The 15745-nt window shown below is 38.6% G+C and overlaps 1 protein-coding gene across 2 annotated transcripts in view; it reads left to right on the forward strand.

Moving 5' to 3' along the window:
* The first annotated feature begins 7266 nt into the window (after positions 1-7266).
* Positions 7267-15745, forward strand: part of Uba6 (ubiquitin-like modifier activating enzyme 6) — a 63780-nt gene continuing 55301 nt past the window's right edge. Inside the window, 4 exon segments of one of the 2 annotated variants that reach the window (NM_001107213.1) lie at positions 7267-7395; positions 8929-8991; positions 12692-12786; positions 13384-13412. In NM_001107213.1, coding sequence (NP_001100683.1) covers positions 7325-7395; positions 8929-8991; positions 12692-12786; positions 13384-13412 — 258 coding nt within the window. In that variant the 5' untranslated portion in view covers positions 7267-7324. 2 annotated transcript variants of the gene reach the window in all.

Below are 15745 nucleotides of genomic sequence, written 5' to 3' on the forward strand. Positions count from 1 at the left end.
GTGGAGAGAGAGAAGTAGAGTAGAAGCTGGCCATGAGCACATGGAGTGAAGGGGGGAGGGGAAATGAGAAGCGGAGGGACAAAGGGCGAAGAGGGTGAGAGCAAGAGGGAGCAAGAGGAAGTGAGAGCAGTCCTCTTAGTATTAGTTTAGACATTTACTATTATTATTCAAAGAAAGAATTTACCAACTAAACCAGACTGTCAAAAAAGTTACAAAAAGGTTTAATAATACTATCTTGATTTTATATATATGGAAATTATTAAATAAAATGTATCTAACTCTATTTGTTTGTTCATATATTTGTTCACACAATGAATGCAAATGTTAACGTTGAAATTGTCAGTTCAGGACTGGAGAGATGGCTCAGTGGTTAAGAGCACTGGCTGCTCTCCCAGTGGTCCTGAGTTCAAGTCCCAGCCACCACATGGCAGCTTACAACCATCTGTAATGAGATCTGATGCCCTCTTCTGGTGTGTCTGAGGACAGCTATAGTGTGCTTATATATAATAAATAATTCTGTTTAATAAGAAAGAAAGAAAGAAAAAAAGAAAGAAAGAGAGAAAGAAAGAAACTGTCAGTACAGTATGCCTAGTTCTTCTTTTACACATCCCAGCTTGTTTAACATTCAGGATGTTTATGAAAATGTGGTAGAATTTATTTGCTCCTGACCAAGGACTTCTATCCTACCTTAGACCATTTAGTTCCTGGAAACACACACACACACACACACACACACACACATACACACACACACACCTTTTATATTTACAATAAGCCTTAAACAGCACATGAATTGGGCAGATATGCACCCGCCATGCCTTTAGAATCTTCTTTCCCACGATAAACCCAAGTTATTCCTTACGGTGTATTATCTTGGCTGCTCTCAACTCTAATTGGCCAGCCCCCAGAGCCATGTTTCAAATATGGGATAGCCACACCGTGATTGCTGACTTTAGTTTATAGATCAGCACCTTCCTGACCTTAAGGTTGCCATCTTTTATCAGACTCCGTTCTGCTATTCTGGAAGAGACTGCCAACAGAGAGGAGGTATGCATAGCTGAGCCCTGGGTCTACCTAGATCACATGTTTGCTGCTCCAGGAGGGTACTTGTCCACTGTGAATAGGAGTGAGAAATTTTTAACGGGAGTATTTAAAATTTTACACTTGTTATTATGTAAAAACATAGCTCCCCCTCAAAGAGAATAAGAGGTGCTTTGTTCTGGAGCCAAATATGAATGACCAAGCTCAGAGAATGTGTATTTACATTACTCTTAAAAGGATGATCCAATGTGGTAACAGTTTTCAAGAAGCTTTTATAGTTATAGAACAAAAAAAAAAAAAAATGAAAGCCCTTTAAAAGTACATTGCTGGGACCATCAAGCAGTTGAGTTGCAGGAAAGCAGGAAAATTCCAGCCCTACAGCTTAGATGTTATCTGGCGACATTCTCACCCTTTGACTGAGTTGAAGCTAGGAGTCTACCAGTGCATTCCAGAACATTGCCTCTGAGGGAACAAGAATGCTAGGTCCAGGGGTTGGGGATTTAGCTCCGTGGTAGAGCACTTGCCTAGCAAGCGCAAGGCCTTGGGTTCGGTCCTCAGCTCCGGGGAAAAAAAAAAAAAAAGAATGCTAGGTCCAACACAGAAGGAAACAATGATCAGCTAGTAAGAGGGCTACAACTGGCTGACCCAAGAGAATTTGGCTCTAAACCTGAGACACTTCAACTGCTCACATTCCCACAAATTCTAAACCATCAATCTACCCTCCAGAGTTTTTAATGCAGGTGAGCCTATTTTCGGGGAACTTTTGTTGACACATGCACTAGAGTAAGAATATGAAGAATTCATTGCGGGTTCAAGAGAAGAGGAGGGGAAGAGGAGGGAACAAGAGAAGTATTATTGTCTATCCCGTCCTTTGCCATATCTAGTTTGTAGCTGTCTTTAATCACCACTTGTCTGTTTAGATACCTCTTAAAATTAGTGTGAACGCACACATGCTCACATACAGGCAAACAGCACAGTGTCTGTATGGACATCAGAGAAGAACTTTTAAGAGTTGGCTCTTTCCTTCCACCATGTGTGGCCCAGGGATGGAGCTCAGGTCCTCAGATTTGTCAGCAAGCGACCTTACCTCCTGAGCGTCTTTCTGGCCCGTCTTTACTCTTGGGTCTGATCATTCATATGTAACTTTCTTTAGCTTTCGGATTTTCTAGAGTTTGAAACACATATTTATAATAAAATATCTTGGAGATAGGACCCCAGTCTGAACATGGTATTCATTTGCTTTGTATAACCTTATAATAGTCTTGTTCTGGGCCAGAAGTGTACTTGATTGTCTTCTGGTAGAGTTGACTTTTCTTAATTTATTTTCCTACTATCTTTCTTTTCCATTTGCACAAGTTAAGTGAGCCCCACTGCGGGGAAGCTTCACTTGAGAGTTGACCAAAAGAGGTCCCTGGTCATAGGACTGACTAGACGGACTGGCCCTCCCCCATCGCCTCTCTGGAGCTTCTTCCCTAAGTCCTGTGAAAGCCTGGAGTCTAGAAGCCTGTCAGTGCCCATTGTCTGGGACCCAGTCCTGCTACACAGGCCCTCTCCTGCGTTTTTTCTCTTGAGGCCCCACCTATAATACCATCTTCTTTTCCAAAGTCATTTTCATGCTGTCTGTAAAATTCACTCTAGTTTGAGACAAAGATGCTAAACGGCACTGCCTAGGGTAGCCGTGGTGGTCCTTGGTTTCATTTTTCCAGCACCTTGAGCTCTGTGGTCTACAATTACCTGCGGCCTCCGCTGCTCCAGCGACAACTGTATTTTCTGTGTGAGTTTAAACTGCAGTTGAGTCTATTAGGGAATAGTGACTGTGGCTCAAGTCTCAATCTCTCAAATAGTGACTAGGAATTGTTTCATGGGGGTGCTCAACTGCTTCGGTTCCTCAGTCAGAACAGATCGAGATGAAAGTACAGCATTTACCCGGGGTGGGGGAGGGGTGAGTGAAAATTTGAAGGGCCATTTAGAGATTTTTAGTGTGTTTTTTTTTTGTTTTGTTTCTTTGGGGGGGGGGGTTTGTCCTTTCTAGTCAAAAGTTAAAATGACATCGTAATTGTTTACCGTCACTGTTGTCTACACAATTAAACAATTAAAATGTCCTGGAGGGTCTGGAAAGTGGCTCATTGTTTGCGAGCACTTACTCTTTTTACAGGAGATATGGGTTTAGTTCCAAACATCTGCATCCACAGAGTAGCTCACAGACATCAATAATTCCACTCTCAAGGTATCTGATACAGCAGGAACACATGTGGCATTCATACATACATACATACATACATACATACATACATGCATACAGGAGGAATATACACACAAACTAGAAACAAAATTGTTTAGAATGTCCTTGAAACTGGTATTTAAATTGCAAGCCTATGATGATTTCTCTTCTTTTAGTCTATAAACAACTTTCAAAAATATTTCAAAAAGTGGGATTTCACATTGCTGTCGTCTGTGTAGGCTGTTACATTAACCCACCTTTCTCAAGACTACAAAGTACCCGCAGATTTTGTATCTACTGTAAGGGCCCACTCTGGTTCTGGGAAAACCATCTCTTACTTTGCCCGTATATGGCCTGAAGGAGGACAGGGATCTCTAAGCTTCCATCTCTGAACAATGTAATCTTCAAATTCCATCACAGTGGGGATTCAGTTTCAACATCTGAATCTGGGTGACGTAAGCACTTGTGGTCTGTGACCTACGTATTCCAATCCACAGCCCAAGTCAGTAGATAACTATTAAGATTTGTTTTTTTTTCCTGGAGCTGAGGACTGAACCCAGGGCCTTCTGCTTGCTAGGCAAGCACTAAACCACTGAGCTAAATCCCCAACCCCAACTATTAAGATTTTAATAAAGACTTTTCCTTTACAAAAAAGTAACCTCTGTGTTAAATAGTTAGCTTCCAACCAGTTCAAGTTTTAGAACAACCTTGTGCAAAACTCTTGCTCAAAATTCAGGAAGCTATCTATTAATGTGCTGACTTGACATCAGCAATCAATTTTCAGTTGTGAAATTGGTGAGACAGTCTCTGAAATGTAGGCATAATATACCAGAAGAACACCAAGCGAGGAAGAACACTGAATTCTAGTCCTCGGTTGTATCAATAAAATGATATGAACTTATTTGAGTCATTTAATCTCTGAATCGTCTTCTGTAAATCAAAGAAATCGTACATTGAACATCTTTACTGTGCTATTGTTTAATCTTTCAGAAGTATGAAATACGAGAATAAACTTGGATATGTTCTGTCATTACAAAACCAATATGATTGTTGGCTATATAATTTACAATGTAAATATTTCAATTTGTAGAATTTTCACATGCATATATGTTTCAGGAAAATATACATCACAGTACTCACCTACAAAATTTCCTAAGATCAGGTCATCGTAAATGCATCCCAGTATCCTGGAATGGATTCTGAGGGGAATGGTTAGCAGAAAAACCTGCGATATCTTAGTAAAATGTTGTGGTTTTAATAGTATTGCATGAATATTGATTTCTAAGTCATGAAAAATGCACCTAAGAAACACGAAATGGCCAAGTTATTTGAAGAATTTAGATAAATTCTCTATTATCTTTCTAAATTTTCTGTAAGTCTGACATTATTCAAAAGCAAATGTTTGCAGGTAAAACTATTTTACTGCAATATTAGAATCCAGCCATCCATTCCCATATGCATACATACACACAGACTCACAGCACAGAGACAGAGAAAAGAAGACAAAGAGACAGTGAACCTCAGGGTGGAGAATGAATGAGTATAGACATGATAGGCATAGAGTCACATTTATTATTACTATTGTTGTTGTTGTTGTTATTATTATTATTATTATTATTATATCTTTCTTTACAGTCCAGTCATTAATCCCCTCAAGGTCCTCCCTCTGGCAGTTCCTCTTTCCATTCTTCCTCCTTCCCTGCTTTCCCAGAGGATGTCCCCACCCCAACCCCACCCTACTCATTCCCTGGGGCCTCAAGTCTCTCACTGAGGCCAGACCAGGCAGTCCTCTGCCTTATTTGTGTCAGGGGCCTCATATCCGCTAGCATATACTGCCTGGTTGTGAGCCACATTTTTTTTTAAATCAAGCCATACAACAGGGACACAAAGCTAGTAAAAAAAAAAATTAAAAACTTGCTTCAACATATAGCAAAGTCCTCTTCGTTGAGTAGCTACTGACTTGACTCACAGAAAACCTTTTTGTCTAAAGTCATAGATTTTCAAAAACTAAAATGTTTGAATTATGATGAATCTGTCATTTGTTGTTAAAAATATCCAAATCATGTTGTTAAAGAGAAATAGCTTCCATCTCCAGAAAGTTGCAGAACCCATAGCAAAGAAATTTGAAAATTTGTTTCACATCTATATTTCATAATTTCCAAGAAAACAGTGTCCTGGGTCCATATAGTAGTTTAGAATTAATGTAGACCTTTTCATTAGAGCAGGATGGGGGTAGGGTGCTTGTTTATTTGTTTTTCAGCCTATCAGAATGCTGCTGCATATTACGTTCCTAAACTTATCCTCCCTAACAACAAATATATCCTAATCCTTTGTTTGAAATGCAATCCATGGCTCCTCTGGGAAGTTCATTCCCTCCTTGTAACAAGCTTCTCAGACTCTCTCTTGCAATTCAGGTCTTTCTTTCAGATGGATTTGTTCTTACTGAGCTCAAGTTCCTGCCAAGGACAAAAAATTAACAGACAAGTGAGCAACGGAGTATCAAGTTCAAATGAAAAAAAATAAAAAGAAAGTGGAATGATGAGTATTCCATCATCACAGACAATAAAACATTGCTGAAAGAGGTGCCTTAAACTCAGAATTGACAATATAGAACTTGTGAGAATTAATAAACAAAAATGAAGTAGGATGAATTCAAAAGCTAACAAACAATGAACTATAATTCTACCCCAAATTTGAGCCTGCTCCCAAGGGGAACTTTGGATCCCTCTGTTGCTTTGGCTGTCAAAATATTCTCTAATATTGACTCATGAAGGTTTCATGAAGAGGATAGTCTTATTAATTGTTGGTATGAAGTGTTGATAACAGTTTGTATCATTTGAACATGAGAGTTGTTTTTCTGAGTACAAAATAATCAATTTAGTTGTTTTTTTCTTCAATATTCTAAATATACTGCTATATTTTCCTGTGGCATAAAACCTCACTGCCAAAATGTCTGATGATAAATTAATTTTTCCTAATATATAAACATGGCAAAACATGAAAAACTGTTAATATCTGAATCATCATTTTATCGTATGTTTGAAATAATTTATACCACATTTCATTAAATGTAAGATGCTACTACTGTGGTTTGGATCTTAAATACTATTGAAGGCCAATGAGTTAAAGGCTTTGTCTAAAGGCTGGGAATAGCATAGGGGGATAGTAGAAACATGAAGACAGTGTTCTCAACCTTCATAATGCTGTGACCCTTCTTTCAAGTTTCTCATGTTGTGGTGACCACCAACCATAAAATCATTTTGTGATTTCAACACAATTTTGAAGAAAAAACTGTTATACTTTACAGAACGCTGTACTCTATAGTCAAAGTAAACACCACTTTTTTAAAGTTGGGCTAGTGTTTTTTCAAATACATCACCAATTAGAAAGATTCTTAATTGCATTATGTGTACACAATTATCTCCTAAAAATGGTAAAATGAGAGTGAATGAAAAAAAGAGTCAGATGAGAAATTGGAAATCTAAGAACTGGTAATCCGAGTTATTTGCTGTATGTCTTCGACCATATCATTAGCTGTAAGTTCCTTTTTTTCTCTCCCTTTTTTAAAAAGATTTATTTATTTATTTCATGTACACTGTAGCTGTCTTCAGACACACCAGAAGAGGGCATCGGATCCTAATAGATGATCAAAACAATTTAAGTAGAATCTTTAAGTGGAATCCCAGCCTGGAGATGTCCTCTCTTTTCGGAAACCGATCTCCACTAGGTGCTAGAACACTTCTGGATTTGCAAGCAACAGCACCTGGCTGCTTACGAGCCCCCCTGGGGTTTAGCTCTCTTAGCCGGAAGTGACGTGTTTTGCTTCCGCATTTGCCGTCAGCTCTCAGTCGCCTTCTCCTAGGCACTCTCCTCACCTGCAAGGAAGCGCGCACAGTTGCCCCTCCCCAACCGGAAGTCAGGTGTCCCAGGGGCTGACTGGAAACCCTGTCCTGGGCGTACTTCCCCAGCTCCTCCCCTGGTGACGTCGCCGCCCGCCCCTTGACCCTCTCGGCCCCGCCCCCTTCCCTGCCTCCCTGACTTGCTGCAGTCTCTCGGAAGGCGATGGAGCGGTCTGAGCCGTTGGCTGTGCTTTCCTGTGAAGAAGCGTCCTGCTCCTCCTGGGGAGCCTGCGGGTGAGAGGCCTGGCCGGGACAGGCTGGGCGGGAAGAAGCGGAGGAACGCGGACGAAGGCTCCGTTCTTGAGTTCCGGCGGCTCGGAGCGCGCGGAGGCCACGGGGCAGCTCGGAACCACAGGGAGCAAGGGAGCGGGCGAGCGGGCGGGCGAGCAAGCGAGCAAGCGAGAGAGCTGGCGGGCGGTGGGTGTGGCGGCGTGGGCGCTGGCCTCGCCGCTCGCGCTCAGCCGAGGAGACTCGCTCTTCGCGGTTGCCGGTCGGGTCCAGCATCCTTCCCTCAGGTCATCACTTCTGACCGGCCTGTTAGGAGAGGGTTGTGGCCCCCGTTGCTTGGCACTCTTCCTTTAGGCAGCTTCAGCGCCACGGTGCATTTTCCTCCTGCAGCCGTGCTGCTTAGAAAACTGTTTTTGAGAGCACAAGTCAGAATCAGTTGCAGTCTGGACGCCCGAGAATCCCCCTGTTTACTACGGTGATGTTGGGGCGCTGGGCGGAGCCCAAGGTTCCTATGATTATTTCCCGCTGAGGAGCTTGGAGTTTTTCTTTCCCAGCCTGCAAAATTACGGGGTTGGGGTCCTGGTATACTCTCACCAGTGTTTCCGTTCGTTCCCTGTCAGTTGTCTTACAATTAAGAAAGCCCCACTTGTATCCTGCCCAGTGTTTACATACTAAATTCCAAATATAGAAGTGATGGATTTATTATGTTCATTTAACATCCATTAGCTTTACATTGCACACTGAAGCGGATGCTTCAAGGACTGGATGGAAGTATTGTCTGCCCAGGCCAATGCTGCTAAAATCGACTTAAATATTATTGAATACAAATAACCGCCCTTTAGTTGGAGCTGACGTATTATTTCATAGATTTATTATTATTATTATTAATTACTATTTCTGAGGCTGGCTCCAAGTTTGCCAAAGATGGCTTACAACTCCCATCTTCCTCCCTCATCGCCTGAACTTCTGAGATTACAAGTGTGTGCAATCAGGCATGACTGTTTTGGAACATATTCTTGAACCAATCAGTGAGACAGCGTTTTGGAAAGTAAGTGTTGGTCATAGCCATTGAGTGGCTGAGTATAAACCAGTTCTCATTTCTAATCAGAAATTTAATCCACCAAAGTAATTGTGTGTAAAGTAGGACAGCAAGTGAAAGTGTCGTAGAAGCAAGAGGATAGGAGGTGACAAGGCTATAGATAGCTGTAGTGTATGTTGTATGGGTATGCAGATTTTATTACATGGTGCTTAGAGTGCAGTTCATGCCGGGATGCTCTAAGATCTCAACAGCAAGCGCTCTTCAAGGCAGCAATTAGTGAAATTAACTTCAACACCTTCAGAAGGTTATCCGTGGCCATAGTTCCTGGGTGTCTCGAAGGAAGATGATAACTAATAAAACATAACATTTTGTATAGAAGGACCTTTAGTAATTTGTGAATCTGGTCTGGTGCACAGTTGAATTACACGCATTATAGAGTATGAATATTTAAAAGCCATATTTGCTCTGTAATAGTTTGGGTTTATTTTTTTCTCCCCTAGTGCAAGTAAAAATTTACCTACCATGACAACAGAATCTTTGGAAATCGATGATGGATTATACAGGTAAGAACCTGAGAGACCGAAACCCACCTTTTCTAATAGAACAGAATCTCATAGACTTTTTGATGGCTGTACTTGTGCAGAACTTCATATGGATATCCTACAAGTCCTTTTAAATTAAAATTGGGATTTTCGTGGGATTTTTTCTCATGTTATATATAGTATGAAAGTTTTAATATGTGAATAACCCCCAGATTCTTGATAGGACTAAGAAGAATTTTACTCTCCAATATGAAAGTAAATGTCTTTTTTTTTTTTTTTTTCCTTTTTTTTTCGGAGCTGGGGACCAAACCCAGGGCCTTGTGCTTGCTAGGCAAGCGCTCTACCACTGAGCTAAATCCCCAACCCCGAAAGTAAATGTCTTAAGTTTAGATAATAGGTTTTATTACTTTTCTTGGTAGTATAGGGGTTTCTTTAGTTCTTCAGTCAAATTTATTTTATTTTTATTTATTTTTAGTGAATTCTGGAGAAAATCAATACAGATAATGGAGAAATACATGACAGAGTGTAGTATAAGTGAGATATGGCTTGAATAGGGAGAGTCTTCTACATGCTTGTTTAAAGGTCCCTAATTGGTGGTACTTTTAGGGAAAGGTAGAAACTTCAGGAGTTGGGGTCTAGAGAGAGGAAGGGGAGATGATGTAAAGTGGACTTCAGAAGGTTATCCGTGCCCGTAGTTCCTGTGTGTGTCTGCTGCTGGTTATGCGTTACTCTGGTACATTTGCCACCTGTATGAGACCCAGCAACCATAAATGAACTCTGAAACTGTGAGCCAAATACATATTTTTTTAAAAAGTTTTTCTATCCAGTATTTTGTCATAGGAATGACAGAAATAATTAGTTCATTGCTTTATACTGAAAGTGATCCTAAAGAAACAGAATTTCCTTAACTGTGTTTGTGGTTATTTGGTTTGTTTTAAAGTTGGTTAAGACTCTCCTCCTGATGGTGTTTATCTTAGTAACTTTGTTTTTTATTTTGCAGCTCACAGCTAAGAGTTTACCTTAGTCTCAGAATATGCTATGGACGTAGACTTTTGATACTAGTGTGATATCGGAACTGTTAAGACTGTGGAGGACGAGGCATAGTGTTATATATGGTTTGACTATGAAAAGTCCGTACACAGAGTTAAATGCTAGTTTCCCAGCCGGTAGTGCTACTTGGGGAGGTTTCCTCCTCCTACCATAGGTTCCAAGGATAAAACTCAAGTCACCAGGCTTGCGCTGAGCACTTTATCTGCTGAACCATCTCACCAGCCCTACTTTTTAGTTTTTACTTCACTGAATGTAATTACCATTAGTTTTATTCTTTTATTTAACTACATAATTATATAACCACTTGTTATATATAGTAATTATCATAATTTTATAAAACCATACGTTAGTATGCTTATTCTATTGGAAGATTCTTACATTTAGTTTTATGCATGTGAGAAATTCACACTGTGTCATTACTATGACTTAAATAGTTATCTTTGAAATTTCTTAAGATTAAAAACATGTGTTTATCCATACTTTTTATCATTTCTCATTCTCCATGCTTTTCTGTAAGTTCAGATTCTTATGTCGTACTGTTTTCTGCTTTAACTGGTTTATAATTTCTTATACAACTTTATCAGGTTTATATGTTTAAATATAGAATGAAGAAGTCTTTATTTCAATTTTTATTTAGAGAAATTTTGTTGTGAGTGTGGAATTTCAGATCACTGTGTTTTCTTCTGAAAATACCATGATTCTGATTCCCAGGGAGAAAGACAGATGGTAGGTACTCTTAATCTTTCCACCTTACATAATGTTTTACAGCTCTTAAGATTTTATCTCCTTTCTTAGGTGTGTGATACACTATCCTGGAACTCTCCTTATATCTCTTGTTCACATAGTAGTATCTGAGTTTAGTGCTCATAGAAAAAAATGGTCATTGGTCATTCATATTATTTTTTTTCTTCCCTCCTCTCCATATTCTGTTTTAGGAATTCCAGTTTCACATATATGAAAGAATGAAGTACCAAATGAAGTACCATAACTTTCTCGGGCTCTATCTGTTTTCATGTTGGGAAGTTCATTTGCTGAACTTAGGTTGTTGTGGTGAATATGTCGTTAGTTCCATCCAGTCTGTTTTGATCTTAGATTTGTAGTTCTCTGAAGGTTTTTTTGGTTAGGATTCCCTCGCCCTCTTGAGCACATGGATCATATGTATAATTGATGCAGTGTTGTTGTCCTTTAGTTCAGGTGTCTGTATTACTTCCTGAATAGGCACCTGTTGGCTATATCGAGTTCATTATGGGGTGTTTTTACCCACTTTTGTGTACCTCATGACGTTTTTATTGCTATCAGATATTGTAGACTTTTCGTTTTTGGATTCCTAAAATATCACCCCACCCCCACCCCCGGAGCTGAGGACCAAACCCAGGGCCTTGTGCTTGGTAGGCAAGCACTCTACCACTGAGCTAAATCCCCAACCCCATAAAATATTCTTTAGCTTTATTTAAGAGTACAGTTAAATTAATTGAAACGTTGTTCCTTTCCTAGCTTGCATTTAAGGTGAAAACCACAGGAATCTTCAGTTAGTTGGAGCAAAATTTTCTTCATTATATATGTAATACTCTTAATACTGAATCTAGTGTCCTTTATACTGTGAGGTATTTTGTGCTTAACTTTACTTATTTTGTGCTCACTTTAGGATTTTCCTCATATGTTTACTAACCTGTACTCAATTTAAACTGGAGAACCTGCTGCCTATTTCTGGTCCTCTGCTTTAAAAATCCTAACGTTCTCTTATTTCCTTAAATCTTTTTTAATATTTGTTTACTTCTCTCTCTCCTCTCTCTTCTCTCCCACCCCCCCGTGTGTGTGTGTGTGTGTGTGTGTGTGTGTGTGTGTGTGTGTGTGTGTGTGTGTGCGCGCGCGCGAGTGTGTGCGTGCGCGCTCGCTCAGGTCATGGCATGTGTGTGAGGTCAGAGGATAAATTGTTGGTTCTTTTCTACGCTGTGAATCTCAGAGATTGAACTCAGGTTGTCAGACTTGGTGACAGGTGTCTTTACTTGATGAACCATCTTCTGACCAAATTCTAGCTTCTTAGATTTATAGCTCTTTAAATTAGGGAGATTACCAGATTCTAGTTGCATTTCCCTCTCTTGCAACCTAGAAATTCTTTAGATCACATCTAAAATAGGCCTGGAGCATGATGGGATTACGCAATCTTTCAATGTGTAACTTAACAAGATCCAACTAAGTAGATCTTACATCTTCGATGCAAAATAGAACTCAAGAATTGCTTGGCCAGTTCTCTTTAAAAAACAAAACAAAACAAAACAAAAAACCCCAAAAACCTCAATTATCCCCTCAAATCCTGTTTGTTATCAAAATTGAGGCTAGCAAAGTTCCAGGCCTTCAGTGACCCCTGAAGCAATGGATTGAGAGGAACAGGAGGGAATGGAGCGGCTACCGTCTACCTAACATACTTCCCAAAGAGGACAGCTTCTGCTCAACTCTGCTGCGTTAGGATGTCGATTGTGCCAAGTGACATCACTTTTCAAAATGTGCTACTTAGTTAGTTAGCTGGCAGTTCAGTTGGTTAACTTAAATGCTGTACAACTTATCTAAAATAATGCTGGACAGAGTCAAGTCTTGTGGTTGTTGGTTTATGAACTTTAAGGCAAACTTTGATAAAATAATTATTTTCTTTTTCACTGTGCTTTACATATAGTCGACAGAGATATGTTCTCGGTGACACGGCAATGCAGAAGATGGCCAAGTCCTGTGTCTTCTTAAGTGGTATGGGTGGTCTTGGAGTGGAAATTGGTAAGCAGTATTTTTTTTTCTATAATCTGTGATACTTTTGCATAAGATAAAAAGAATATTACTCTTATTATCTTTAAAGGAAATTAGCTTCCAAATATTGGCAAATTCTTTTGACAAAGTATTTTGTAGCAGAGGTCTAGTCTTCCACCAAAAACAAAGCCAGTGCTTCTTTGGTGTCCTTAATAACTTAAATGGTCATTCCTTAGGTTTGTGTTTTGTTTTGTTTTGTTTAGACAGGTCTCACCTTGTGACCCTGGCTGTCTGAGATTCAATGTGTACACCACGCTGGTGTTCAATTCACAGAAATCTGTCTGTCTGCCTCCTTGGGATTAAAGGCATGTGCCACCATGCCTGGCTAAATGATGATTCCTCCTTTATTATGGCTATGTAGTATATTTATTAAAACACGGAAATGCGTAGATATCTTTTAATGTTTTGATTATGCAAAATTGTATCAATTCACTTTTTTTTTCTACCTGTATTTTCTAACTTTCTTAAGCAAGTAAGAAAAGTTATAGTTACTCAGAAGTGTGATGAAACTACATGAATCTGTTTGGTATGAATTTACAAAGCTAAGTTATTCTTTTTCCTTTACAGCAAAGAATCTTGTACTTGCAGGGATTAAGGTGAGTGTGTACCTTCAATATGAAAGGTAGTTTGTTGTGAACTGTTTTGCCTTTTGCAGATCTCAGTGACCATGTACTTTGTCTTATTTTTGATTTTACATAACTGAATCATTAGTGCTGCTGTTCTTTTTTTTAATTTATTGAAAATTTAAACATAAAGAGTCACCTAACACATTCCTTATTACCTATTATCCAGCCGAGGTTACCAACTCAGCACGCATGCATGTTTTATGTATTTGCTTCCCAGTCCTACTGACTGCAACTGCTAAGTTCTTTTCATAAGAGCTTCAGCTGTTTTATCATTCTTAAATATTTTTAGTATATATCTTTAATATAACCATAATTTAGTACCATTTTAATACCTTAAATGTATTAATTTCTTAATATTGTTATATTAGTTTTTTATTACTATAAAATCATTTACTCCAAAATTTAACAGCATCATTTGTTATGTATAGTTTGCATGGGCAAAGATTTTAGCCTGTTCTTTTGTTATGATCTCTCACACGACAGCAAACAGTATTTATAGGAGCTGTAGTCATTTTGAGTGTAGTTTCTCAAATAATTTGTTTGCAAAGCTCACATTTGGTTGTAGCCAGCTTGTTTCTTTGTGGGACTGCAGACCTTAGTTTCTTATTGGCTATGACCCAGAGGTTACTCTCAGTTTCTAGCTGTATGCCTGTCTCCATAGAACTGCTGACAGTTTGACAGCTGGCTTCATCAAGCACTGAACAAGAGAAAGACGATACTAACCCATAATCAAGAGGAGGGGTTACCCAGAAGCCTAACTATCAAGAAGTATGGGGTGTGAGTGCTGCCCTGGAAGATTGCTATCATGAACATAAAATGCTCAGTTGAGAGTTCAACTCTGTTTTCTTGAAAAATCTTTTTTAAAGTTTATTTTGTTCTAATCAGGAGCCAAGGAGAATCTGTGTACTGCATCTTTTCTTTTAATCTGTAGGTTTTCCTTCCCTGATTGTTTTTCACCTTAACAATATTTATTTATTAAAGAAAGTAGTCATTTTGGGACTTGTATAGCGGCACATGTCTAAGTCCAGCTTTTTGACAGCAAGAGTGAGAAAGACCTACAGGGTGAAGTCCTAGTCTATTAGTGTACCTAGTACGTTCCAGGACAGCCAAGGCTACATAGTGAGGCATATCTCCAAGAAAATAGAAAGAATGGGGGAAAATCATTGCATATACTTATGTCTTATATTTTCCTATAAACTGGTAGTCATATCCAGAATCAAATTGATACTTGATTCCTTTAGCAAGACTATTTCACAGGAAGTATACTATGTCCTACCAGGAGATGGTAATATCCTATTTCTCTCTTCTTCATTATTTCAGCCATTAATCATCATTGACTTGATTCACTACTTCTTTAATTATAGTTGTCATTTCCTCCTTATTCATTAATTGTAATAATATTTTAGAAAGAAAATTTTCTGTTCATTGATTACTTGATTTCACTAAAGTATGTACACTGCATGTACAAAAGACAGGATAAATACTGAATTTTTACTACCTTCCAATAGTCACCTTGAACATCCCTCAATTGAGACTAATGAACTTCGATTATGAATATTCCAGGATAAACTTGTACATTTAAATATACTGTGTGATGGCATTATTCATTATCTGTTTTACTTTTAATAGTATTTTAACAAAAAAATTGGTTCATCTTTCCTAGTAGACTCTTTTAAGTTTCTGAGGATTTTTGGCATAACACCTGTAGGCTTTGTCATTTTAAGTCTTGCTGAGGGATAAAGATAAAACATTAGGGGGTTGGGGATTTAGCTCAGTGGTAGAGCGCTTGCCTAGGAAGCGCAAGGCCCTGGGTTCGGTCCCCAGCTCCGGAAAAAAAGAACCAAAGAAAAAAGATAAAACATTAGTCATCAGGAAGCACTGAATTGTATTCAGGTTTAGCACGTTTCTAGTTCCCTTGTAGGAATGGATTACTTCTTTTATTTTTTTATTATATATTTATTTTTTATTATATATATTTTTTATTATATATATATTTTTTATTATATATTTTTATATATTCTTTTGTGGTAAGATTCATGATTTTTAATGACAGTCACTTGTCCTATATTTAACTTATATGACATGGTTTCTGACTACAATTTAAATATTACTAATGAATTATTGAAAGTTATGTCTTTTATCCTTTTCTAAAATCCCTTCCTTTTGACTGATAGCTTTTAAAAAAAATGATATTCAGTAACTCCTCCAGTTAATCATATTCAGTAACTCCTCCAGTTAATCATGCAAACTACTCAAAGTCGGTTTAGATTACTTCAGGTTGGAATCTAAATATCATTTAGTAT

The sequence above is a fragment of the Rattus norvegicus genome, chromosome 14, assembly GCF_021556685.1.
Source record: "Rattus norvegicus strain SHRSP/BbbUtx chromosome 14, alternate assembly SHRSP_T2T, whole genome shotgun sequence".
Classification (NCBI taxonomy): domain Eukaryota; kingdom Metazoa; phylum Chordata; class Mammalia; order Rodentia; family Muridae; genus Rattus; species Rattus norvegicus.